Source organism: Gigantopelta aegis, chromosome 10, assembly GCF_016097555.1.
Source record: "Gigantopelta aegis isolate Gae_Host chromosome 10, Gae_host_genome, whole genome shotgun sequence".
NCBI lineage: Eukaryota > Metazoa > Mollusca > Gastropoda > Neomphalida > Peltospiridae > Gigantopelta > Gigantopelta aegis.
The window spans coordinates 8,881,595-8,908,288 of record NC_054708.1 but is presented as its reverse complement, the minus strand read 5'-3'; the positions used below and the strand labels follow the sequence as shown (position 1 = coordinate 8,908,288).

General features: G+C 38.0%; 1 protein-coding gene across 1 annotated transcript; it reads left to right on the top strand.

Annotated features, from left to right (window-relative positions):
- The first annotated feature begins 1,709 nt into the window (after positions 1-1,709).
- On the top strand, positions 1,710-25,622 carry LOC121384530. Its single transcript, XM_041514960.1, has 4 exons — positions 1,710-1,854; positions 2,970-3,103; positions 11,701-11,812; positions 24,196-25,622. Exons 1-4 carry the CDS (start codon positions 1,821-1,823, stop codon positions 24,417-24,419), a joined length of 504 nt encoding a protein of 167 aa, XP_041370894.1. The 5' UTR covers positions 1,710-1,820; the 3' UTR covers positions 24,420-25,622.
- The last annotated feature ends 1,072 nt before the right edge of the window (positions 25,623-26,694 follow it).

Genomic DNA, 26,694 nt, shown 5'->3' with positions numbered 1-26,694 from the left:
AATGATAGCTTCTCGTCTAATTCTCAAGTGACATCCACTGCTGTCACCTGCTGGAGGAAGCATTTTTGGCTAGTACACTTTTTCAACTAATTGTGGATCCAGAGAATGGGTCACAGGGGTCCCGTGACCTCCCGCACACATTTGAAGTGTCCTTTTAAATGGGGGGTTTCAAATTCATCATCTACAATAAACAACACTAAACTGCCCTAGAAGCTCGTCTCAGGGCATCTTTATTTAAAAAAATTCCGGGAAGCACGCCCTTAACGGTAGTACCTTCTCCCCAAAAAAACAAAAACAAAACAACAACCAAAAAAACCCCAAAAAACCCACAACAACAACAAAACAAACAACAACAACCAGACCTTGCTCCCTTTAGGAGGTCGGCCTATTTGCCTTCGACAAATTCATTTTCCCTTTTTTAGGATTTTGTTACCCCCACCTTACAAAATCCTGTATCCGCCCTGAAACTCTAATGTCTTTATTTATCACACCTCAGATACTTTAGTGGCCAATTTGTAACGATTGTAACTATTTGTTCAAGACATGTCAAATAATCATACTTACATCCATTACGGTTCAGTCAAGTTCATGGCAGACCAAATGTGTGGGGCAATTTTGATAATTTAATATATGGGATGGGGAAATAATTTTTATGCGTCTATCTGATATACAGGTACATGTAGTAGGATATTGATAACTCTAAATTGTCCATTAATGTGACGCAGAATACTGGATCGGGTTTTTCCAAAAAGATATCGTCCGTTGACCTGTTTTGGCGAGGGACCTGTTTTGGTGGTTGCGTCGTTTGTGTGCAACAATACGTACATTTGAAGATTTCCGACATCGTTGTCTTTTGCATGGGGAAAGTAACAAGTGTCTATCACATTCACAAAAAATGTTCGTAAAAATAAAGTTAAAACGAGCAAAGAAAGCAAGATTGCACTTGGCCCACTCATAAAAACGGCACATTTCTTAATACCTTTTTTTTTGCTATATTTTCAAAGACTCTCATTTGAAAGAAAACTTAATTTTAAAAACTATTTTTGTCTGTTCTCATCTGTACTGCTATATATTATTACAAGTACATATTTTGTTGAACAACATACATAATTTGATAAAACACTGAAAAGTTGGGAAAGTTTTTGCTGTAAGCTATAGGCCTACCACTAAACGTTTCATTCACCGAAACAGGTTACGAAATTAATAATATTTAATGTCGATGCACGCTACAGTTTTTGAAGCACGTGTTGTAAACTTTGCTACAGAGTGACAGTTTAGTGCTTATTTGAAGTGCCGAAATTACAATTTGACATTAATTTTTATTGAACCTCCGATCAGCAATAAACATCACAATAATAAATATCGTGCCGGAGATGTTTATCTTGATGAACTACGAATACTTATGCTCACCGAAACTGGTTCACCCATGATATATATATATAATTGTATATAATGTTGAATAAGCCCTTGAGGTATGTAATGGATTGTAAAGGATTCAAGAGGTTATTTGCTATATACACAGTGCACGTTTTTAGGTGTACACATTCCTGTAGGCGTGAATATGATACAAAAGTCCTACCTGCATGAGTCAGTGGCCTCAAAAAGCTGATAAATCAGGGAACTCAGTCTGTTAAGGAATTTGTTATAATATCTAAACCTCTACTAGAGTTGCCCCCCATATGTTTTCCCAGAAAGACTGCTTTGTTTTGTTTGACGCATATTAGTTGGACAGTGACGGTGAAAGCGTAGGAAAGTACTGGTGGTTAATATTGGACATCATTGACGAAAAATGACTGTGTCCATTGGAACAGTTTCTCTTAATGATGGGGTGCATGTCTAGCAAGATTTCTCCAGGTATACAACATAAATTATTCAATAATTCAGTCCGTATTATTAATACGAACGCTGTGCGGTATAAAACGTTATGCAATTTTAATTGAATACCTGACCCGAAATACAAATTGAAGTAACACTTACCCAGTGTCACAGAAAGGGTAACCATGATATGTCAGGGATCAGATTGCTATTGTATAAAAAATATGCTGGTGTTTCCTTTTCTTTTCTATTAATTCCCAACGCATGTTGACAGTGAGATTATTTGACATGGGGGATACATTATATGTAACAGTGTTCTCGCTGGGTGAAAATTAAAGGAGGGCAGCCGCACAGCACCACACCCTTCAAAAAAAAAATAATAATAATAATAATAAAAAAAAAATGGGGGGGGGGGGGGGGAAAGCTTAAATTAAAATGTTTTCGTTGCTCAAATAAAATATAACTTTTATTGTTTGTATTAAACATACAAATGGATACAGGTATAGGACAAAATAGAGACTGTTAAAAATGCTATTAAATTATGTTTCGGTAACCGTCGTAAATGTTTCGTCAGTTGCTTTTTCGTACACAACGCGGCATGTTTCCTTTGATGTCCAGTGGGCAGACTGATCGTTGTGGTTTTTTAATGTGTGGAAAAAAGTGTGCATTTGGAAATAGCGGAGATAGGTGCTGGAAATTATAGTAGGGTGCTGGAAAATAAAGAGGGGCGCAGAAAAATAAAGGAGGGGCGGAAAACGTGAAAGGAGGGTGGCAAAATGCTACTTGTTTAATAATCTCAGTATATCACATTCTGTTTCAGATTTTGAAGATGTGACAAGTGACATTATTTCACATGTGGGATACCTATTCAGGCAAGGTGGGGATGAGGAGGCTCTAGTCCCCCCCCCCCCCCACCCCCCCGAAATCTGAATAAAAAATATTATTGGTAGTAAATCTTAATTGCATTTCAAGACATCTAGTTTTCAAAATTTTATGGCAGAGCATACCCCCAAACCCCCAGAAACTTTGCTTTGCACACTTGATCTCAGTGACCCAGTCAGCTTCCCAATGTCTACTTGCTTCCGCTGTCCCTCATATTATATAATAACTGACTACTTGTTTAATAAACTTTGTATTTGACACCCTGGTTTCAGATTTTGAAGATAAGCCAAAAGAGGCGACAAAGGGACTGTTACTACGTGGAGATGTAGCTACAAAAGTGGAATCAAGAAATGAGAGAGAGAAAAAAATGAAAGAAAAGCAAATTCGGATAACTTCCGCAGCTGAGGTGAGTGAAAATATTATTTTTTAATAAATATTTCTCAGTCTGTCTGTCTCTCTCTCTGTCTCTCTCTCTCTCTCTCTCTCTCTCTCTCTCTCTCTCTCTCTCTCTCTCTCTCTCTCTCTCTCACAAATAACAGAATAACCATATGAATACTAGTATTATTATGTCACAGAATTACTTTCCTTTATAAATTAATAAAACAAATTTGATTAAATAAAAACTAAATTATTATAAAATAAAAATTTAATTTACATATATATATGTTATATTTATAAATGGCTTAAAACCTATTATTCTTAATGCACAAGAGCATATGCACATACAATGTTACACATTGTCCAACTTTAAAAAACAAAATTTGCAGTGTATTTAAGTCATTGTTCAGTATATAATTATCACATACACCTGATCATTAAACCCATTGTAAGATCTGTATTATGTGAATGTGCCTGTGTAATACAGGCTTGTTCACCACAAAGGTAATGTGCCTGTGTAATACAGGCTTGGTCACCACAAAGGTAATGTGCCTGTGTAATACAGGCTTGGTCACCACAAAGGTAATGTGCCTGTGTAATACAGGCTTGTTCACCACAAAGGTAATGATGTGCCTGTGTAATACAGGCTTGGTCACCACAAAGGTAATGTGCCTGTGTAATACAGGCTTGGTCACCACAAAGGTAATGTGCCTGTGTAATACAGGCTTGGTCACCACAAAGGTAATGTGCCTGTGTAATACAGGCTTGGTCACCACAAAGGTAATGTGCCTGTGTAATACAGGCTTGGTCACCACAAAGGTAATGTGCCTGTGTAATACAGGCTTGTTCACCACAAAGGTAATGATGTGCCTGTGTAATACAGGCTTGGTCACCACAAAGGTAATGTGCCTGTGTAATACAGGCTTGGTCACCACAAAGGTAATGTGCCTGTGTAATACAGGCTTGGTCACCACAAAGGTGATGTGCCTGTGTAATACAGGCTTGGTCACCACAAAGGTAATGTGCCTGTGTAATACAGGCTTGGTCACCACAAAGGTGATGTGCCTGTGTAATACAGGCTTGGTCACCACAAAGGTGATGTGCCTGTGTAATACAGGCTTGGTCACCACAAAGGTGATGTGCCTGTGTAATACAGGCTTGGTCACCACAAAGGTAATGTGCCTGTGTAATACAGGCTTGGTCACCACAAAGGTAATGATGTGCCTGTGTAATACAGGCTTGGTCACCACAAAGGTAATGATGTGCCTGTGTAATACAGGCTTGGTCACCACAAAGGTAATGTGCCTGTGTAATACAGGCTTGGTCACCACAAAGGTAATGTGCCTGTGTAATACAGGCTTGGTCACCACAAAGGTAATGTGCCTGTGTAATACAGGCTTGGTCACCACAAAGGTAATGTGCCTGTGTAATACAGGCTTGGTCACCACAAAGGTAATGTGCCTGTGTAATACAGGCTTGGTCACCACAAAGGTAATGTGCCTGTGTAATACAGGCTTGGTCACCACAAAGGTAATGTGCCTGTGTAATACAGGCTTGGTCACCACAAAGGTAATGTGCCTGTGTAATACAGGCTTGGTCACCACAAAGGTAATGATGTGCCTGTGTAAGATGATGTACCGGTAACCAAAGAACTACGTAGTACCTTGACTTTACACCCTGCAGAATTACCTACATACATATATGTATACACACCATGTGTTCTGTTTATTGAATGTGATTTGTTTTCTGAGTGACTTTGCTCCAGCATAGGGTAATATCATTTAGAAATATACTTTAATAAAATGTTCTACAATATATTTAAGTACATGTAAACAAAACAGAATTAAAATAGAAGGAATAAGTTTTAGCAGATGAATTCATTTATTTCAGTTAATTTTCATGCTTATATCCAATTAAGGTTGAAGCACATTGCCCTGGGCAGGTACAGCTATCTGTGTTGTCTGTCTAGAACAGTGGGTTAGTGATTAGTTGTTAGAGTTTAGTGAGAGAGAAATAGTTTACATATAGCAGCATTACACCTCCCCAATTAAAACTTGTTCTCGGTGGGAGCTGGTAATGGGATGAGAACCCTGTACCTACCAGCCTTAAGACCAATGACTTTACAACTATATAAGCCACTAAGATTGGTATTTAACTGATTTCTACAACCAACATACAGATAGCAACCACAGATTTTAATTAAAATGCTGTTGGGTTCGAGATTACCATAGCAACAACAGCAAGTGCTTTGGTTACCCTCCTTGCATGACATTGTGCCCCCAAAATTGGACGTTGTCGACAGCAAGAAAAATGCTGTGGTACCTTACCTGGTTTGTCACTGTGTCCTTCCCATATATTCCTTGTTGTATATTTGTAAGAAATAGTAAAAATTAATTATTATTTTTAAAAAGATAAAAGATATCCGTGTCCAACAAAGTCCATAGGCTACATTTTTACTTGTCCAGAATAAGTGGTTTGTTTCATTCAAGTGGACGGGTGAAACTTTTTGATTGCACAAAATGAATCTGTTTTCAAACATTTTGTTAAATTTACTTGTCCATCAGATAAACATAGAAATACATTTTGCTTGTCCGAGCAGATTTTGATTTATTATAACAAATGGACAATAATCAGGGCTCAACCTATACTTTGCCAGATTAGCCAGTTGCTAATTTATATATATATATATACACACACAAAAGTGGCTACAACATTTAGTCTTTGGCTAATAAAATATTCTTTAAATTACACCACATTTTCATAATTTTGAAGGAAATTCTCTACAAATTTGAAAATCAGCTAAAGCAAAATGTGTTTCAGTGTGAGCGTGAATAATCAAGTACTTAACATATCAAATGCTGGATATGTACATGTAGCTTTGTGGAATGTGAACATAATGAAACATTACGATAATACCATTATGTACCCTGCATGGTACACTAAATAGACTTGTTTACAAATACCAGCTGTAATTTTAGACATATTTACTTGATGCAAACAATTAGCCTTAACAAATGGGAAGGTGACCTGTGGAGAGAGGTTGTTTGTTTTAGAATAAATACACCAATAACAAATAAAAAAATCTCCCTACCACCCTTAAAAAATGCACCATATTTATGTGTGTAAATGTACATATAAAAATAAAGAAATATGGCATGTGTAAATATGACAAAAACACTAACAATAACAACAAAAATCTTAACCATTGTTAAAAAAGCACCATATTTATATATAAACCTATTGTCCGAACCAAATTGTTAACAACTACGAAAAATTACTCTCCTACCTTTAATTGCCGTTAGATTTCCTCCAAAGTTTGTCCAGACACAAATCTTGAAAAAACCATTACAATGACAAAGATTCCACATACCAGATGCTAACCATGTCATCTATATCGACTTCGCTGAGAGCGCATAGGGGAAAAAGCATGTAATTTTGTATCAGCTGCCATTTTGACTTTTTATGGAATATTCTTCAAGAGGGGTGAAAGGATAGGACTTAATCTAACAACGTCATAACATGTTATGATATAAAAGCAAACGTGATGACGTCATATTATTTTTTTTTTATATTATTATTATTATTTTAATGATACCACTAGAGATCATCGATTTCATATTAATTGTGTCACATACTTTGGAGGCTTTCACCCCTTTTGAAGAGTATTCCATAAACAAGCAACATGGCAGACAGCAGAAAACTGCATGTATTTTTCCCTATGCAGTCTCAGCAAAGACAATATCGGCGACATCGTTGCAGTCTCGTGTTTGGAATCTGTATATTTGTAGTGTTTTTTTTGCGATTTGTGTCTGGACAAACTTTGGAGGAAATCTAACGGCAATTAAAGGTAGGAGAGTAATTTTTTTCTAGTTGTTAACAATTTGATTCGGACAATACATATATACATGTGTGTCCTAACAACTAGATGAAACTGTTGCAGGGCACAATATTTCATGCGAACCGCCGTTCTGTTCGCGTGTCGGTTACGCAAAATTAAATTTACGCGAACCGCAAATCGGTTACGTCATGATCTGTAAACGTTCAGAAATTAAAACTTGCAAACTTCACGATTACAGGAAGTTTATTCATGCAGACATACTACTGGTATTCCGACAAATGTTTTAGACTGATTTTTAGATACTTGATGCGCAGCAAACCAGTAAACAACGTTATATTGCAACAGTTGTAACTTGCGACCAGTCTACAGTTTTAAAACATTTTTAAAGAAATGTGCTCGGACCGCTTGTAGACATACTATTGGATTGGCTATAATTTTACATATGTTAAAAACAGTTTTAACGTAAACAAGAATCCAAAAGTGTCAAAAAAATTGAACAATACTAACACCGCATAATGAGCTTTAAAAAACCCACATTTGGAACGTCACTGTAGTATATAAGTACCATCGATGAAGAGAAAGTAGCATAGCCACCGCAAATCGCAAAAAGGAATCCCTACAAATGAGTATTTATCTATTTCAAAGGCGTAGCGCCCATTACGCACAGTACGTAATGCAAAAACAAAATCCGGGAATAGGTCGAGGCTGTCTGTAATTGTTCTATAAAATATCCTCTTAAAATTGATTCGAAAAAAGATTTCTAAAAATGCATCAACAGGTGTCCTGAGTTTCAAAATTTTCACAGAGGGAGGCCCCCCGAATCCCCCTGCTCGGGCACGCCTTTGGCGTGCGTAATTCTAAGAAAATTTCTGGCTACGCCCCTGTATTTTGTTTCAGTACTGGGGCTAATATTCAGTTGTTTTATAATATTGTTAACTTTAGCAAGCATTAAAGACATTTTCTTTTCTTTTTTTAAAATGTTTTCTTTTGTATTTGTTTTAACTTTGTTTCAGTTAAAAACTATGTATTTAAAATATAATTTCAACGTAATTTTGAGGTAACCGATCAGATAACCCATGGGTTACGCAAATATAATTCACGTAACCGAACTATTGGTTACCTAGGTAAAAACCACGTGAACCGACTTCCGGTTACCTCAGATTTCGAAATATTGTCCCCTGTGTTGACTAGGTCAAAGTTATCAGTAGTTGAAACTATCGCTAGATAAAGTTCATGACATTGTTTTCTTGATGCTCTGTTGTGGTTACTATTGTTGTCTAACTGTAGTGTAGATGTAACATTGATCTTTTATATAATGTGTACATATATCCGTGTCGCAAGAGGCGATAATTAGCTGTATTATTGCTAGCCAGGCAGCATGCCACAAATAGTTTTTTGTAATTAACCTTTTGTGTCTGTGCATGTTGTTCAGTTTTCGGTAATTATGGTTTTGTGTTTGTGGGTGGTGTTCAGTTTCTGTAATTAAAGTTTTATGTTTGCATGTAGTGAGTAGGCAGAGATCTGCCAACTGTGGGTGTATAAGTCTTTAAGACCTAAACAAGGGGGTGGTAATTTAATCATGCTGTGGATAACAGGATCTGGAGGATTACAAGCACAGCATTACATAGTTGGCAGGCACTGAAAGGGGCTTAGCTCTACTAGGACCTGTACTCTGGCCTTGTACAGTGCAGTACTCTCTATCTCTGTTATGGTTGCTAACTCTCTGTTATGTGTGCTAACTCTTGTTAAATAGCTTAAATTAACTGCACCTCTTTAAGATTTGCCATCATCTGTAGACATATTGATTCAAATCTCTCTTGTGTTCTTGACAAGCATTGTTCAAACAGTGTGCTTTGGTAGCCATTTCAGTATAAGCCATGTCAACTAATAGGCTATCTGCTTATTTTTTGTGTGGCCCTTTACTTCATCCTTAATTGACATGTTCCATAACTTGAATCAAAACCAACAATTGGCATTATAGAGTTAAAGTTTGTTTTGTTTAACAACACCACTAGAGCACATTGGCTATTGGATGTCAAACATTTGGTAATTCTGACATGTAGTCATCAGAAAAAACAATGCTACATTTTTCCTAATGCTGCAAGGAATCTTTTATATGCACTTTCCCATAGACAGGAAAGCACATACCAAGGTCTTTGACCAGTTGTGGTGTACTGGTTGGAATGAGAATAAAACCCAATCAGTTAAATGGATCCACCGAGGTGGTTCGATCCTATGATGCAAGCACCTCAAGCGAGTACTCAACCGACTAAGCTAAATTCTTCCCCTTAGCCTTATAATGACTGTGGTTTAGCTTGCAAGTCTGGAGTAGGTCATCAGTTCACATCCAACTACCAGCTACCATCTAGAGAGAGTTTTAATGACTCAAAGATGAGGTGTAAGGCCACTACTCTGACTCTGACTTGCTGCTCACCATAAACATTAAACAATAATCAGTCTCTGACAGACAGTCCCACTCCCAGTCCTTCATTTTAAACAGTATCAGGTGAATGATAATTTAAATCACACACTATGTAGGCTCCAGGCAAGTGATTTGTGTTCATTACAAAAAAAACTTGAGTAAAGCTTGCATATACAGTAAAACCTCTCAAGACCAGACCCTCTGTAAACTGGAATTCCCTCAAAAGTGGTCATTTTACAGACTCCCTTTTTAAAAACCAGGACAGACCTTAACCTCTCTAAACCGGATCCCTCTTAAAACTGGACATTTATCTTGGTCCCAAGGGTGTCCGGTTTAGAGGGGTTTCATTGTATATGCATTGACAAAAAGACATTTTCAGTAACACCATACATTAAACAATCAGTGAATCAGCATGCTGATGTTCAAACACTGGGGCCGGCTGGAGTTAAAACAGAAGTGGGAGGTACACTGTTACCATATTTTAAGTGGGTGACAAAAAATGCTTCTGCAATCCCTGTCAGTCGGTCCTTGGTGGCGCAGTGGTTAAGCAATCAGACTACAGGCTGGTAGGTACAGGGTTTGCAGCCTGGTACCAGCTCCAACACAGAGTGAGTTCTTAAGGGCTCAGTGGGTAGGTGTAAGGCCACTACAACCTCTTCTCTCTCACTAACCATTAAACAACTATCAACTAACCCACTCTCCTGGACAGACAGCCCCGATAGCTAAGGTATGTGCTCAGGACAGCGTGATTGAACCTTAATTGGATAAAAGCACGAAAATAAGTTGAAATGAAATGAATGGACCGCGACTGGTATATTAAAGGCTGTGGTATATGATATCCTGTCTATTGGATTGTGTAGATAAAACATAACTTGCTGCTAATACTAATGGAAAAATATAGCATGTTTCCTTTCTAAGATTATGCCAGCCAGTGCACAACAACTGGTACATCAAAGGCCGTGATATGTGCTATCCTGTCTATGGGATGGTGCATATAAAAGATCCCTTGCTGCTAATCGAAAAGAGTAGCCCGTGAAGTGGCGACAGCAGGTTTCCTCCCTCAATATCTGTGTGGTCTATAACCATATGTCCGACACCATATAACCGTAAATAAAAATCTGTTGAATGCATCGTTAAATAAAACATTTCCTTTGGTCTGAACAGGATAAAGCAGATATCCGACGTAAGTAACTAGTTATTATTTTTATCCTGCAGACCATAAAAATTAAGGGGAAAAGCTATTATTTCTGTTATTTCTGCCACATTGTAATATGACCTAGAGGTCAAATGATCAATTTTGTAATGTAGAGCTCTACGCGTGTGACGTCTTATGAGTGATGTCAAAAGTCATAATCTGCTAGTATACGTTTATGACTTCGCTTTAATTGGTCATCATAATCTGTTAATGGAAACAGTGGTTGCAGGATAAAAATTAAAATATTGTTGGTGGAGGGATGAGTAGTTGGGTAGATACATGGTTGGATGGATGCATGGTTGGATGAGTAGTTGGGTGGATACATGGTTGGATGGATGCATGGTTGGATGAGTAGTTGGGTGGATACATGGTTGGATGGATGCATGGTTGGATGAGTAGTTGGGTGGATACATGGTTGGATGGATGCATGGTTGGATGAGTAGTTGGGTGGATACATGGTTGGATGGATGCATGGTTGGATGAGTAGTTGGGTGGATACATGGTTGGATGGATGCATGGTTGGGTGAGTAGTTGGGTGGATACATGGTTGGATGGATGCATGGTTGGGTGAATGGGTTTATGTGGATGGTAAAAAAGTAAAGTTTTGTTTTATTTAACAACGCCACTAGAGCACATTGATTTTTTATCTTATCATCGGCTATTGGGCATCAAACATATGGTCATTCTGACACTGTTTTTTTAGAGGAAACCTGCTGTCGCCACATAGGCTACTCTTTTATGACAGGCAGCAAGGGATCTTTTATTTGCGCTTCCCACAGGCAGGATAGCACAAACCATGGCCTTTGTTGAACCAGTTATGGATCACTGGTCGGTGCAAGTGGTTTACACATACCCATTGAGCCTTGCGGAGCACTCACTCAGGGTTTGGAGTTGGTATCTGGATTAAAAATCCCATGCCTCGACTGGGATCCGAACCCAGTACCTACCAGCCTGTAGACCGATAGCCTAACCACGATGCCACTGAGGCCGGTTATGTGGATGTATTTTGGATGGACGGATGGAGGGTATTGGGTGGATGTATTTTGGATACTTAAATAATTATTTAACTAATTATTTTGTGTGTTTTATTTTATTAGGAACTGTATTGGTTGGATTTTGGATACTTAAATACTTAATTAACTCATTATTTTGTGTGTTTTGTTTGATCAGGAACTGTGTGGCCGGATTCTTGAAGAAAAGGAGCGTCTTTCAATCAACTCGAGATCTCGGGAGACGTCTGTAAACACGTCGAGAGTCACATCGCCATCAGGAGAACGCAAAAGTAACCATTTGGTATTTTTAATATGTAGTTAGAGTGCTCGGCTAAGGTGAAAAATTGCCTTGTCTTTCCAGCCAGTCTTCCTGCTAGCTCAAAGTATATGCTATATGTACACGGTTCATAGAAAACATTTTTAATTTAATTTTCCAGGCCTGGATAGTCATGGACTAATTTTCCAGGTATGGAAGGTCAAGGGATTTTGAGATGAGTCGTGAAACATCATGACAACTAATTTGTTCCTATTTAAAATAAGACAAGGAGAGAGAGACTGTATGTGTCAGGATATTGTAATGTTACTAGCTTATGTTGCAAACTACAGACACATTCTTGAAATTCCTAACTAAAAGGGTCATGGTACCTTCATGGATTTTAACTGTAAATAAAGAACGGTGAAACTCTTTAAAACTTAGGGACGGGATGCAGCTCAGTGGTACAGCGCTTGCCTGATGCGCGATTGATCTAGGATCGATTCCTGTCGGTGGGCCCATTGGGCTATTTCTTGTTCCTGCCAGTGCTCCACAACTGGTGTAACAAAGGCCGTGGTATGTACTATCCTGTCTGTGGGATGGTGCATATAAAAGATCCCTTGCTGCTAATCAAAAAGAGTAGCCCATGAAGCGGTGACAGTGGGTTTTTCATTCCTTCCTTAAAACTTGAATCTCTGTGAACATGAATTCCCTCAAAACCAGACATTTTTCACAGTCCCTTTTTAAATGTCAGTACAGAACAGAACCTCTCTAAAGTAGATACCTCTTAAAACTGGACTTTTTAATTGGTCACTAGGGTGTCCAGTTTAGAGGGGATTCACTGTATATGAACAATAAATTGTAGTTGTATCTGGGATATTTAAACAGCTTGTTTTGAATGTTATATACTCTTCAAAAGAAGAAACGCAAAACTACATTGTCGTAACATTTGGAGAATTGATTTAATTATTGAATGGTGAGTCCGATAATTACCAAATGTTGCAGGATTGTTCACAATTCACTCTAGTCCATTGTGAGTAAGTGATAGGACACACCACCAAGGTCAAGGTCATCTGGAGTCAATACCGGGTGTGGCCTCCGCGTGTGTTGACAACTGCCTGGCACCGCCTGCCCATTGAAGCAACCAGAGTACGGATGACGTCCCGGGGGATGGTGGCCCACTCGGCCTGCAAGGCTGCTGCCAGCTCGGGCAGGGTCTGTGGCTGTGGTTGTCGCTGTCGGAGGCGTCGGTCCAACTCGTCCCATAGATGCTCAATTGGGTTCAAATCCGGTGATATCGATGGCCAAGGAAGGACATTAATGTTGTTGTTCTGTAGGAAAGCCGTTGTGAGGCCTGGCGTTGTCATGTTGGAACACTGCGTTGGCGTTGGCCATAACTGGAACGATGTGTGGCCGGAGGATCTGGTCAATGTAGCCCTGTGCATTCAGGTTGCCCTGCACGTGGACCAGGTCAGTTCTGCCAGTGTGTGAGATGGCTGCCCACACCATGACACTACCCCCGCCGAATCTGTCCACTTCCTGCACGCAGTTTGCCGCATAACGTTCACCACGACGCCTATACACGCGACATCTTCCATCATGACGTCGGAGCAGAAATCGGGACTCGTCACTGAACCACACCTGTCGCCATTGTCGATGAATCTGGCACCACTGCAGTCGGAGTCGACGGTGTTGTGGTGTTAAGATGACACCTCGAACTGGACGTCTGGCACGAATTCCTACCTCACGTAGGCGGTTCCGTACGGTCTGGTCGGATATCCTGCGCAAACCTGGTATTGCTGCGGCTGTGGAGGTGGCAGTAGTCAATCGTTCCCGAAGGTGGCGTACCCGGATGTAGCGGTCCTGCCCGGGGGTAGTGACCCATGGTCGACCGGATCTAGGGAGGTCACGTGTTGATCCATGTTGCTGGTAACGGTCCCACAGTCTGGAGATGGTGCTTGGGGACACATGGAATGCCCTGGCAACGGCCGTTCTGGATTCGCCTGCGTCTAGTCGGCCGATGGCATTGTTTCTCTGCGGTTCACTGAGACGTGGCATGTCCTGGATTGTCAACTGTCAGCCAGATACAGAGGCCAGGCAAGCGAACACCCTGCACTTTTATACTGTCGGTGTTCATGTTGCACGTGCAGACAATGCACGTGCAGTGGTGACATGGTTTGCACGTGGCTGTGTTTTTGCGAATATTCACATTTTGGAACTTTATTGTACAGTAGCTGCGTTTTATCGAATGTAACCGTGGGAATGTGTTTGGGACATGCAATGACCTTATATTCACAAAGCATGAACCGGTAGGAAACATAAAATCCGAGTTATAACCCATTTGTACCCTTTTGCGTTTCTTTTTTTGAAGAGTATATTAAAGGCCCAGTGATTAAGCCATTGAACTCAACTCTGGAAGATACTGGCTTCATATTCAGGTGATTGGTCCTACCCAGAGTGAAGTTTAATGTTGAGACTACTTCATTAACATTGTTCTAGCTGAAATGAGTTGGGCCAGGACAGCATGCATACTTGAATCTTAAAGGGGATATATAAGCACAAAAATAAATTAAGGTAAATGACTGAATGAATAGAGGCTTCTTTTTTGTGGTTCCTTATGTGGTTTTTTATAGACATACATGTACATATTCAAGACAAAATTTAGTAAATGCTAAATGAAATAACAGAAAAATAGATTGTTACACATATTGACAGATAGAGTAACAGAATAGAATGAAACGGTGTCTGTTTATCAATAACACATGCATGTATTTCAATGTTAAGTCAATTATTACTGAGGATATAATCATGCATGTAATCAGACTGATCATGGCTTAGTCTTTTATGATGTGTTACAACTGAAAGTTCATCCGTGAAAAACTTAACCTAAATTGTTTATACACTAAAATTGTCTATTCTAAATTTGTTCAGGCATACATGTATAGCCAAAGCAATGCCCCCATGTGGAATAATTGCCATGTTTTGTTAAAAGACTGATCAATCGTTCATGATAATACCTGTACCAGTGCAAGTTAGATCAATCATTTATGATAATACCAAATGGAAGTTTGTTGAAGCATAATAACACTAACGTTTGTTTATCATCCCTTTTTCTGGCAACTGAATCCAAACCATTCTGAAATGCCATTTGTTTGAAAGGTTATATACTTTTCAAAATTGTAAGGTATATTAGCTGTGGGAAAAGGTTATATGATAATAGTTAATTAATTGGGCAAACATTACAACCGGTAGTTCAGTATTACAGTAGGTTTTATGACCACCAAAGATCTTGAAGGACGATTGGGGTCAGAAGTGAAATTTGAAAGTTGATGTTTTTTATCAGTAAATCGCAAATTCAAACAATAAAAATGACTAAAAACAAAACAATAACAACTGTATGATCAACAGAATGAAAAAGATTGACAGAAATAATGTTCGACAGTAATTAATCGACCTTCCTGGAAATTGTCAAAATCGAGAATGACACCCCACAAACGTGTACGGGGCAAGTGCGTGATGCATGTGCAAAATATGGAATGTGTTTCGGTGTTTTGTTAAACAGACCTGAATGTTCAACTTTTTTTTAAGAGTATATAACATGTTGATCAAGCCCAATTTAAAGTTTTTAATCATACAGTTTTTGTTTGTGAAGAGTTCTGTTTTGGTGTTTGATTGTAACTGGCAAATTAAAAAATATATACTTGTAAAAAAACCCAGTATCTTGCATATATGTATGAAATGGTATGCATGAAGTGGTATATACTTTATATTCATTAAACCTTTATACAAGAACTTCACTGTGAAAGAAGCCCAATGACATGTGTCTGTGTATGTCACTGAGTGGTCTTTTTACAAAGCAGATTTTTAATATCCTGCTTGCATGCATCAGTCTATTGTAAAGTAAAAAAACTGCCACAAGAGATACAATGTGCAGTGATATATTGTCTGTGTGCATTGTTATTGAAGAATGTTTGTTAACAATGACAGCACTTGCCTAACACCAATCACCAAGCTGGACACATGAACCTGTACATTGTCAATTGTTTGGAAACTGGTGCACATCCAAAAATCAATATTGCATATACAGTGAATCGGAAAGATATCCGTCTGGTCCCTCTCCTTCCCTCATCAATGTAAAGAGGGATTTTTTGATGAGGCTTATATATGGAATGAATGAATGTGGGCACCGGGTGGATATTTTGTCATTGCATTTTATAAGTTAGAAAATTTGGGACCATGAAATTTGGCCAGTTTGTAAAGGGTCTGGTCTGGTCCACTGTACATATATATACTTAATAAAAGGTTGTCAAAGGTGTCTGTGTGTTAAATGTATTAGTGTGTTATTACATACCCATTTAATCTTATTATATACATGTAGCAATAAAGACAATGCCTTCTTTTATAATTCAATATTTGACATATTTAATGAATAAAAGACTCGGCTATGTTTTTTTAACATGTCACCATTCACAATGCTATCATAGTAATGGCATTCAGGTACCTGCTAAAATAAACAATTGTGTAACAAAACACACCTTCCTTCAAGATGGCCAACCTGTGTACTCAGGACACATGTCTGTGTATTTAAGGGATGTATCTGAAGAACCCTTACCCACCTTCAAGTTGGTCAACCTGTGTATTCAGACCACATCTCTACAGGTGTATTTAAGGGATATATCTGAAGAACCCTTACCCACCTTCAAGTTGGTCAACCTGTGTACTCAGGGCACATATCTGTGTATTTAAGGGATATATCTGAAGAACTCTTACCCACCTTCAAGTTGATCAACCTGTGTACTCGGACCACATCTCTACAGGTGTATTTAAGGGATATATCTGAAGAACCCTTACCCACCTTCAGGTTGGTCAACCTGTATACTCAGGGCACATATCTGTGTATTTAAGGGATATATCTGAAGAACCCTTACCCACCTTCAAGTTGATCAACCTGTGTACTCAGGGCACATATCTGTGTATTTAAGGGATATATCTGAAGAACCCTTACCCACCTTCAAGTTGATCAATCTGTGTACTCAGGGCACATATCTGTGTATTTAAGGGATACATCTGAAGTACCTCTACCCACCTTCAAGATGGTCAACCTGTGTATTCAGATCACACTTCTACATGTGTATTTAAGGGATACACCTGAAGTACCCGTACCCACCTTCAAGTTGATCAGCCTGTGTACTCAGGGCACATATCTGTATTTAAGGGATACACCTGAAATACCCTTACCCACCTTCAAGTTGATCAACCTGTGTACTCAAGGCACGTGTCTTCTGTTTTTAAGGAACATATCTGAAATACGTTTACTTTCCTGTCCTGTACGGAGGAACTGGTGAGAGCCGACACCTACGCCCATGACAGTATTTCTCATTCCAGCCAGTGGTCGTCCACAACTGGTGTAACGAGGGCCGTGATATGTACTATCTTGTCTGTGGGATGGTGCATATAAAAGATCTCTTGCTGCTAATTGAAAATAGTAGCCTATGAAGTGACGACAGTGGGTTTCCTCTCGCAATATCTGTGTGGTCCTTAACCATATGTATGACACCATATAATCGTAAATAAAATGTGTTGAGTGCATCATTAAATAAAAACATTTCCTTCCATGATAGGTGTTGAGCTACAACAGCTTGTTCTGAATGTGCATGTTAAACCCTATGACTTGGCTTGTCTCATGGTACCCTTACCTATACCTTCAACCTGGCCATTTGAACACACTGTACGACAAACACTTGCTCTATTTAATATTTATTAGCAGTGCACATACAATGTTTTCTTCTGTCAATGCTTGTTGTCATTGTATTTCTTATTTTAATGTCCCTCTCATGAGTGCCCTGTATTGACTTGGTCAGTGTTAGGTTAGATTACTACCAAGAGTAGTGTTATAAATAACTAATAAATAAAGTCTTAAGAATTTTCTTACAGTAAACTCAGTGTTTATGTACACTCAACATGTGTTAGTATAAGACTCAAGTACATTAGTTTTATGTTGTAGGTCAATGTAGACCGTGTCAGATTTATGTTGACTGTTTATTTTTTTTGTCACAGGGTGTGGAGAATTGAGTTTTTTTGTAGTCTTGTTTGTTGTATACATGCATTGTCAATAGTTTTACTACTATTTCAGTAACTGAATCTTCAGTAAGTCAAATGTGATCTTGTAAGAAGAAAAGCAAAAACAAAAACACAAAATTGAAAACAACAAAACAAACCCCCAAAAAACAATTCCAAAACAAAACAACAACAAAAAACTAAATTACAAAAACCTGTCCAAGAATCCTTTTAAAAAAGCCCATAAAAATATAGCAATGCACTCAACATTGATGTCCCGTATTCCACATGACTTTGTAAGTACTGGTGTTATAGTTATGATGATAGTAACATAGCATAAAATACACATGTATATGTACTTATAGGCGAGATTGGCGGTATAAACGGTACATGTATGTTAACAAAATGAAAAACTGCCATTTCTGGAAACACAATGCCTACCACAAAGCTTTTTCCTATAGACAGTAATGAACAGTAGTTATCACTTGTAATCTTTGATGTACAATCTTTGAAACACTGTTTGGGATGAAAAAACCCAATGGGACTGAATATGATGATTCATTTTACAACCCACTGCAGTTCAGTGCTCTACCACTAACCTACATGCTGCCCCCCCCCCCCCCCCCCCCCCCCCCCCCCCCCCCCCCCCCCCCCCCACCCTCCCCAGCACACACACTTCACTTAAAAAGGTAAGCACTAACATTCATTTTATTCTGAGAAATCTGCATGGTTCCAGTTGGTGGTAATGACTAATGGTTGACTACCAGTAATACGTTTCAACCTTAGTTGTTTGTTTGGTATGTGATTTATAGGTGACCAACATGACAAAGCTATAGAGTGTGTATCATGTTACTTGGGTTTGCTATCAGTGTCACTGAAAGATATATTTGGTCTGATCCATGGGATCCTGTACGAAAAGTTAAAGTGTGTTTTGTTTAATGACACAATAACTGGAGCACATTGATTTATTAATCATCACCTATTGGATGTCAAACATTTGGTAACTTAGACATGTATATAGTCTTAGAGGGACCATGTATGAAAAGTTTAAAGTTTATTTTGTTCAACAACACCACTAGAGCACACTGATTTATTAACCATCATGACGCTGTTGGTTGTCCAACATTTAGTAATTTTTTAGACACAAAGTCTTAGAGATATCAAGTATGATTATCCACATTACATGTCTGTATATCAATACAGCTAAAATGGAAGGAAGGAAATGTTTTATTTAACAATACACTCAACACATTTTATTTACGGTTATATGGCATCAGACATATGGTTAAGGACCACACAGATGTAGAGAGGAAACCCACTGTCGCCACTTCATGAGCTACTCTTTTCGATTAGCAGCAAGGGATCTTTTATATGCACCACCCCACAGACAGGATAGTGCATATAATGGCCTTTGTTTCACCAGTTGTGGAGCACTGGCCAGAACGAGAAATAGCCCAATGGGCCTACTGATGGGGATCGATCCTAAACCGACTGCACATCAAGCGAGCGCTTTACCATTGGGCTACGTCCCACCCCCATTAGCTAAGATGGATGACTGGCTAAGCCGGTTGACTGGCTGGCTGGCTTATCCTATGTTATTAATCTGCATGCACCCAGCTAAGTCAGATTATCCTGCACTAATTCAGACTATCCCAGAATAATTAATACAGTTTATACGTCATTCTACTTCAACTAACCTTAAAATATTATTAGTCACTTACCGGTTCAACCGGAGGGGATTATAGGTTTGGTCTACATCTATGTTTTCGTCCATCCATCTGTCTGTTTGTCCCACATTACTGCAAAGACTGTTCCAGAATTCATCACATGGGTAGGGACATGGGTATAGTTTAAATTTATTACAGGAGACAATTGTTTTGTACCCCCTCCCTCAATAAAATACAATTCTATTTGAATTATGTGTATGTACATGTATGCATAGAGGTAAAATTACAGCAGACCCATCAGGCATAATTATAATAATAGTAATTGAAGAGTTCATTTACCAAACACAGTATACACCAGTTTCCAGATTGTGTAGCTATAACGGTCAAGCAGGGCTAGCTCTGGCTATGTAGAAAATTTCGCCAAATTATCTATTAAATGTCACAAATTGCAGAAACCCACAAATATTGAACAACAAAATATCAATTATACATGCAATTCTTTTGCCAAATTAAAATAAAATTTGCCAGTTGTGTTTAAAATTCTCAGTTGGTGAATTTGGCGAGTGGCAGAGCTAGCCGTGCGGTGAAGGTATATTATTGATACTAGTATGACTCAACAATACGACAATAAAGTCTACAACAAAATGTCATCCATGCCAATTGAACAGGATGCTAAAACTGTGCTCGATCCGTGTGATACAATACGTCAAGTTGACGAAAACCATGGTTTTATCAAAATGACATAAATGGATATATCATGTTAAAGGAAATGAAGTCTTCAATTACAGAACATTCCTGCTTACCCAAGTGAGTCATTCTGAAACAACACCAGTCAATAAAAACTATTTTGTACTGTAACATTGGCATTGCATAGATTTAAAACACATTGACTTTCTTTCTTTAGCCATGGATTAGTTTTGTTTTTGTTTTTATCAATATAATATTAAAAAACCCCACCCAAAAACCCATTAGATAAAAATAATGACTACTGTAACAGTATTTGACTAAGCTTTAAAAAATGGGAAATTGATATTCAGAATGTTTGTTTTATTTGCTCTATATTTATTACAGGTTAATTTCAGTGTTGTTATGAGGCCCTCTGCAGATGTTGACAGTGTAATTTGGACCAAACTGTATCAAGATATATAGGCCACATTTACTAAGCTTCTTTTTGTCTCACATGTATCGGCAGGGCTTCTAGAATTTCTATAAAATCCACTAGCCATGGTATTAGTGATTTTTTAAATATACTAGCCGTGATTAAAAATTTACTAGTCCTACATTACTTTAAGTAAATACTATTTTATTAAATGATAATAGTAATTGGATATGTCACCTATAGAGGGAGATGGTGCTTAGAAACACTAACATTGGGGGTTGGGGTGGGGGCAGGATATTCAAATTTAAAAAATAGACATTTGACAAAACAAAAAAATCACTAGCCGCCGGGCATGGCAATAGTAGTTATTTACTAGCCCAACATAGAATATCACTAGCCAAGGGAGTGGGGCTACCATAATATAGAAGCCCTGATAGGTGGTTTCCAAAATTATCTAATGAGCACAAATTAATTAGTTATCTTTGGAAACCACAAGTTGTAAGATAAATCATCTCCATTGGGCAAGAGTGTATTCTATATCATAAATACCGAGACACTCAATCCTAATACCCCCTCCCAACTAACCCCCCACCAAAAAAAAACATCTTTAAAGAATAAAATGTTATCTGGTATCACAATAAGAGTATGACTATATTGTTTTATGACTATGTACGGAGTCACCACCCAATAACTAAGTGCACTAATAGATCCTTGTCTGCTGAAAGTAAATACATGCAGACCACTCCTAAACTGCAATGTTTTTGAAGATTATTTCAAAGTAGGCCTAATGTTGACTCAACACATAGGGAAGTGATGTCACAGACATGTCACAGGGCCCTCTGGTCTCGCCTTATGTCCATTACCAAATTAGCCAATTGATATAGTTTACACAAAGTGGCTACAACATTTAGTATTTGGCTAATTAAATTTCCACTTTTGAATAATTGAGAGTTATTTGATGTTTGGCTTCAAATTGTGTACGTCACTTGGTTTATCCTCAAGCAGTAACCAATCACAAATCTCCCAAGTGATCTCCAGAGTATGTTCAAAATAAAAATAATCTACAACAGATAATCTCTTACATGGGTGTGTAAGTAAACTGTACAGTGAAACCCCACAAAACAGCTAGGGCCTGTTGTAAACTATAATCCCCACAAAACAGCTAGGACCTATTGTAAACTATAATCCCCACAAAACAGCTAGGACCTATTGTAAACTATAATCCCCACAAAACAGCTAGGACCTCTTGTAAACCATAATCCCCACAAAACAGCTAGGACCTGCTGTAAACCATAATCCCTACAAAACAGCTAGGACCTGTTGTAAACTATAATCCCCACAAAACAGCTAGGACCTGCTGTAAACTATAATCCCCACAAAACAGCTAGGACCTCTTGTAAACCATAATCCCCACAAAACAGTAAAAACCATAATCCCCACAAATCATCTAGGACCTGCTGTAAACCATAATCCCCACAAAATAGCTAGGACCTGTTGTAAATCATAATCCCCACAAAACATCTAGGACCTGCTGTAAACCATAATCCCCACAAAACAGCTAGGATCTGCTGTAAACCATAATCTCCACAAAACAGCTAGGACCTGTTGTAAACTATAATCCCCACAAAACAGCTAGGACCTATTGTAAACCATAATCCCCACAAAACAGCTAGGACCTCTTGTAAACCATAATCCCCACAAAACAGCTAGGACCTGTTGTAAACCATAATCCCCACAAAACATCTAGGACCTGCTGTAAACCATAATCTCCACATAACAGCTAAGACCTGTTGTAAACCATAATCACCTCAAAACAGCTAGGACCTATTGTAAACCATAATTCCCTCAAAACCAGACTTTTTAAAATTATCTCTGTACAGTGAAACCTACAGAAGAGCTAGGACCTGTTGTAAACCATAATTCACTCAAAACCAGACATTTTTGATGATCTCTATTTAAATATCAGTACAGAATATAAGGTTCCTTTCTAAAAAGGATAAACCGGACGTTTTACTTGGTCCTGTGGGTATCTGGTTTAGAGGGGTGTTACCTACTATATATCTATACAACTGTGTTTAAAAAAAATAGGCATTGAAAATTTGTCCTTTAATTAACACTGCATATGATTATTTACAGAACACAGTGTAACTTAAAATACTTTAAAGTTAAAAATTGTTTTGTTTAACAGCATTAAAATACTTAACCTAGATAAAACAAAAGAACATGTTTTCTCTAGAGGCGTCATGTACGTGAGATTAAGTCCATTACTTTTTCTTTGTCTTGTTTTTTTTCACAAAAACATAGAGTATTGTATGTAATAGTGTTTCAACAGAACACTTTCCCCGTAGACAGAGGGTATCTGTTACATTTGACTACACCTCCAGTGTAGCCTAGAGTGTAACAGATTCTGTGCTTATGGGTTTCTAACACGCAATATTACTTTCTCCGAGTGTTGATCGAGACAAATGTCTTTGTTAATTTTAGTTTCACTCCAGATTTCAAAGCGGCTGTATGTGACTGTATATTTACCTAAGCAATAATCTGATCCACGACCAAAAGATTGTAAAAACATGAACATTAATCAGATACACCATTATTGATTTTGTGATTATTATCCATTTCATTTTCACTTGATTTTCATGTTTATAGCCAGTTAAGATTCAAGTGTACTGTCCTGGGCACACATCTCAACTATCTGGGCTGTCTTGTCCAGGGAACATTTTGTTTTTAAAATCTTGATTAACCATATTTCTTGTCAATTGAAAATTGATTTAATGATTAGCAATTACTGTTTAATGTTTTAAAACTGTGTAGGGATCTCTGAAACTTATATAACAAATCACGACAAGATACTGAACAAAATGTTCCCTACTGTCCAGGACAGTGGGTTAGTGGTAATTAGGGGCACAATGATTAAGTCATGGTTCATGTTATTTGCAGTGTTAGGCCCACAGTTCAATGCATTGTTTTCAGTTTGTGTATCACTTTTTTATTCGATTTTTAAAATATAATGTACGTCAGCATTTCCATAGCTTGCACACTGCAATCCCAATGATGCAGTGTGGTATTTTGGTCAATGTCAGTCTCAATCTAGGTATTCAGTTCTGCTGCATATCTGTATGAGCTATATCTCAGACCCAACATGCTGTCATGGCGTGGTAAAATTCTTATGGTATTTTAGTTTTCTGGTCAAAACATAATTTTGGCTTTTTCGTTTTTGTTTGTGATACATTTATTTACATCCCACTGACCAATGTATGGGGTTTTTTTGGTACTGGAGTATCATTAAACATTCATTCATTCATTCATTCATTCAATCAATCACTCAATCACTCAATCTAATGCTATACTCAGACTACCAACTGCCACTACAAAGTTGGCCAACTTTCTGGTCTCTTGACTTCTACGGCTGTCCATTTGCTAGTCTGAGCACTTTTACAACTCGATTGTCATAGTATATGACTTCTACGACCAATTATTTGTTAATCTGAGCACACCTGTCGTAAGTCAGGAGTTTGGGAAATTACAACGCAGCCATCGAGTTGGTGACAGTTGAGAGTCTGAGCATAGCATAACAGTGTAACATTTTTATTTCAGAGCATGTCCAGTTTCGAAAAGATGAAAAGATGGACAAACTGAAGGAAAAATCTGCTGCCAGTCTGAACGAATCACGTGAGCGGATTGTGGTGAACGGTTCTGTTGCCAGCTCCTCTGGTGTCCATCCAGTTATCTCAGTGCAGCCTAGCCAAGGGGAGACAAGTCCTCGGGATGACAAACCCAGCAAATCAAAATCTTCCTTGAAGGATTCCAAATCAGGCTGAGAGAGAGTTTAAGTAAAGGAACATAACCCTGTTCTATTTTTAAACTGGAGAGATTCTGTTTAAGTAAAGGGACATAACCCTATTATATTATAAACTGGAGAAGTTCTATGTTCAAGGTTTTTTTGTGGCTGAACTCAGTAGTGCTGTAACTGGTATTTCAAGATACACTGATAAATAAAAGTATAAAATTGCCATACAAAATTGGTTGGCATGGAGATTATTTATGTTTCTGACATCTTTTGGGCCACTGTATCGTAAATTGTTTTGTTTGCTCTGTAATAAGTAATTATTAAATAAGTCAATCATTTGACATGATCAATCCACTGCAGGTTGTCTTTCCTGAGCACATTCTGTGAATTGCCCAGGAAATGTGTTCAAATAATGATAATAATGGAGACACCAAAACTCCATTGGACTTGTATCTGTTAAATGATGATAGTTTGATTGTATAATGTTTTATAGAGTAAAATACTTACAGTAACTGATCGAAACATCCTTTGAAGAGATGGCTGAAACTGTCAGTGAGTCCAGAACTGGTAGATATGGATTATATATATGAAGGCTTTGGTAAAAGAATTAATTTGCTAAAGGAATTGAGTTCCAGGCAGGAGCTGCTATATGAACTGTTCGGTTTCTTGAATTTCTGAAGTGGCATTAGCTACAGAGTATACTAACTATAAGGAGTGGTTCAGCCTCACCCAGTATTAAGTACCAAATTACATTCCTTGAAATGTCAACAACTATGCATACTGTGAATAAAATAAAACAGGACTTTGCACAAATCAAAAACTACATAAAGCATTTTATACCAAAAAACTATACAGGTTGAGTCACCATATAGTTGCATTAAGCAGATATATACACATACATACACATGTATATATACACATGTATTTGTATAATGTATTAAGCAGCTATTATGATATTATAATTTTTTATTGTACAGTTTATATTTATAATACTTTGTATTTATAATGGTGTCTGGAATGCCATGAAAGGTCTGTGATAATCTAGATGTGATAATTTATTTACAAATGTATAACTTCCATAACAATGTGGGATGGAGCAGTGTTTGACAGTATCAGTCTCAACTTTGTTTAATTTCACATTTATCAGGGTGGGAGGTAGCGCAGTGGTAAAGTGCTCATCTGATAGGGTCGGTCTGGGATCAATCCGTGTTGGTGGGCCCATTGGGCTATTTCTCATTCCAGTCACTGCACCATGACTGGTATATCAAAGGCTGTGGTATGTGCTACTCTGCCTGTGGGATGGTGCATGTAAAAGATCCCTTACTGTGATAGGAAAAATGTAGCGGGTTTCATCTGATTACTACATGTCAGAATTACAAAAGGTTTTAAATCTAATAGCCAATGATTAATTAATCAATGTGCTCCAGTGGTGTCGTTAAACAAAACAAACAAAATCACATTTATTTTCATGACTGACTGACTGACTGTAAGGGGGTGGGATGTAGCTCAGTGGTGAAGCGTTCATCTGATGCGCGGTCAGTGTAGTATTAATCACCGTCCGTGAAACCATCAGGTTATTTCTCATTCCAGCTAGTGCACTGCTACTGCACATAAAAGATTCCATGCTACTAATGAAATAATGTGGCGGATTTCCTCTCTAAGACTAAAGCCGTGTTCACACTAGCATTTTTAGTCCAGACTAAATTAGTCCAGACCTGGTATGAGTTAAATTTAGTCCGGACTAAATTGGAGTGGCACGTTGACACACAGTTTTTACCTTAGCGTACCAAAACGTGTGACTGCAAACAAAACATGTAACCGTGTCGCTTAGGTGCGTTTCCTGTTTACTTTCGACTCGAGGTTCTTCATGATCATTAACTTTGTTTATTGTTTATTTATACTATCATGACAGCGATTACTAGTATTATCTTGGTGCTGACTTCCATGTTAGTTTGTAATGACATAACTGGAAAATATGAAGTAATGAAATTAAGGTAGATTAAGGTGAAAATATGATGTAGTGAAACATATTGAAGTGCAATGAAGAATGCTTCGTAATGAATTTTAAAGATTGTTTTGGACCATGCTTTCAGAAAATAATAAACACTGAATGCTGATAAAAAACAACACAGGAAGTGACTGTAGTGAAGGACAATGTCACCTATCACAATTACGATTTCGCTTGGACCTGGAACCAAGGAGCGCTCACACTGTGACATTTAGCCCAAGCTAAAAGGTAGTCCGAGCCTGGATCAATGTTTTTGATCAGACCAAACTAGTCCGAGTTAAACTATTCCATACCAATT

Bases quoted from the DNA above. Each gene is read 5' to 3' on its own strand.
- LOC121384530 (XM_041514960.1), top strand. From the start codon at position 1,821: ATGATGGGGTGCATGTCTAGCAAGATTTCTCCAG. The intron at 1,855-2,969 runs GTATACAACATA...CCCTGGTTTCAG, and splicing joins GTCTAGCAAGATTTCTCCAG to ATTTTGAAGATAAGCCAAAA. The intron at 11,813-24,195 runs GTAACCATTTGG...TTTTTATTTCAG, and splicing joins GCCATCAGGAGAACGCAAAA to AGCATGTCCAGTTTCGAAAA.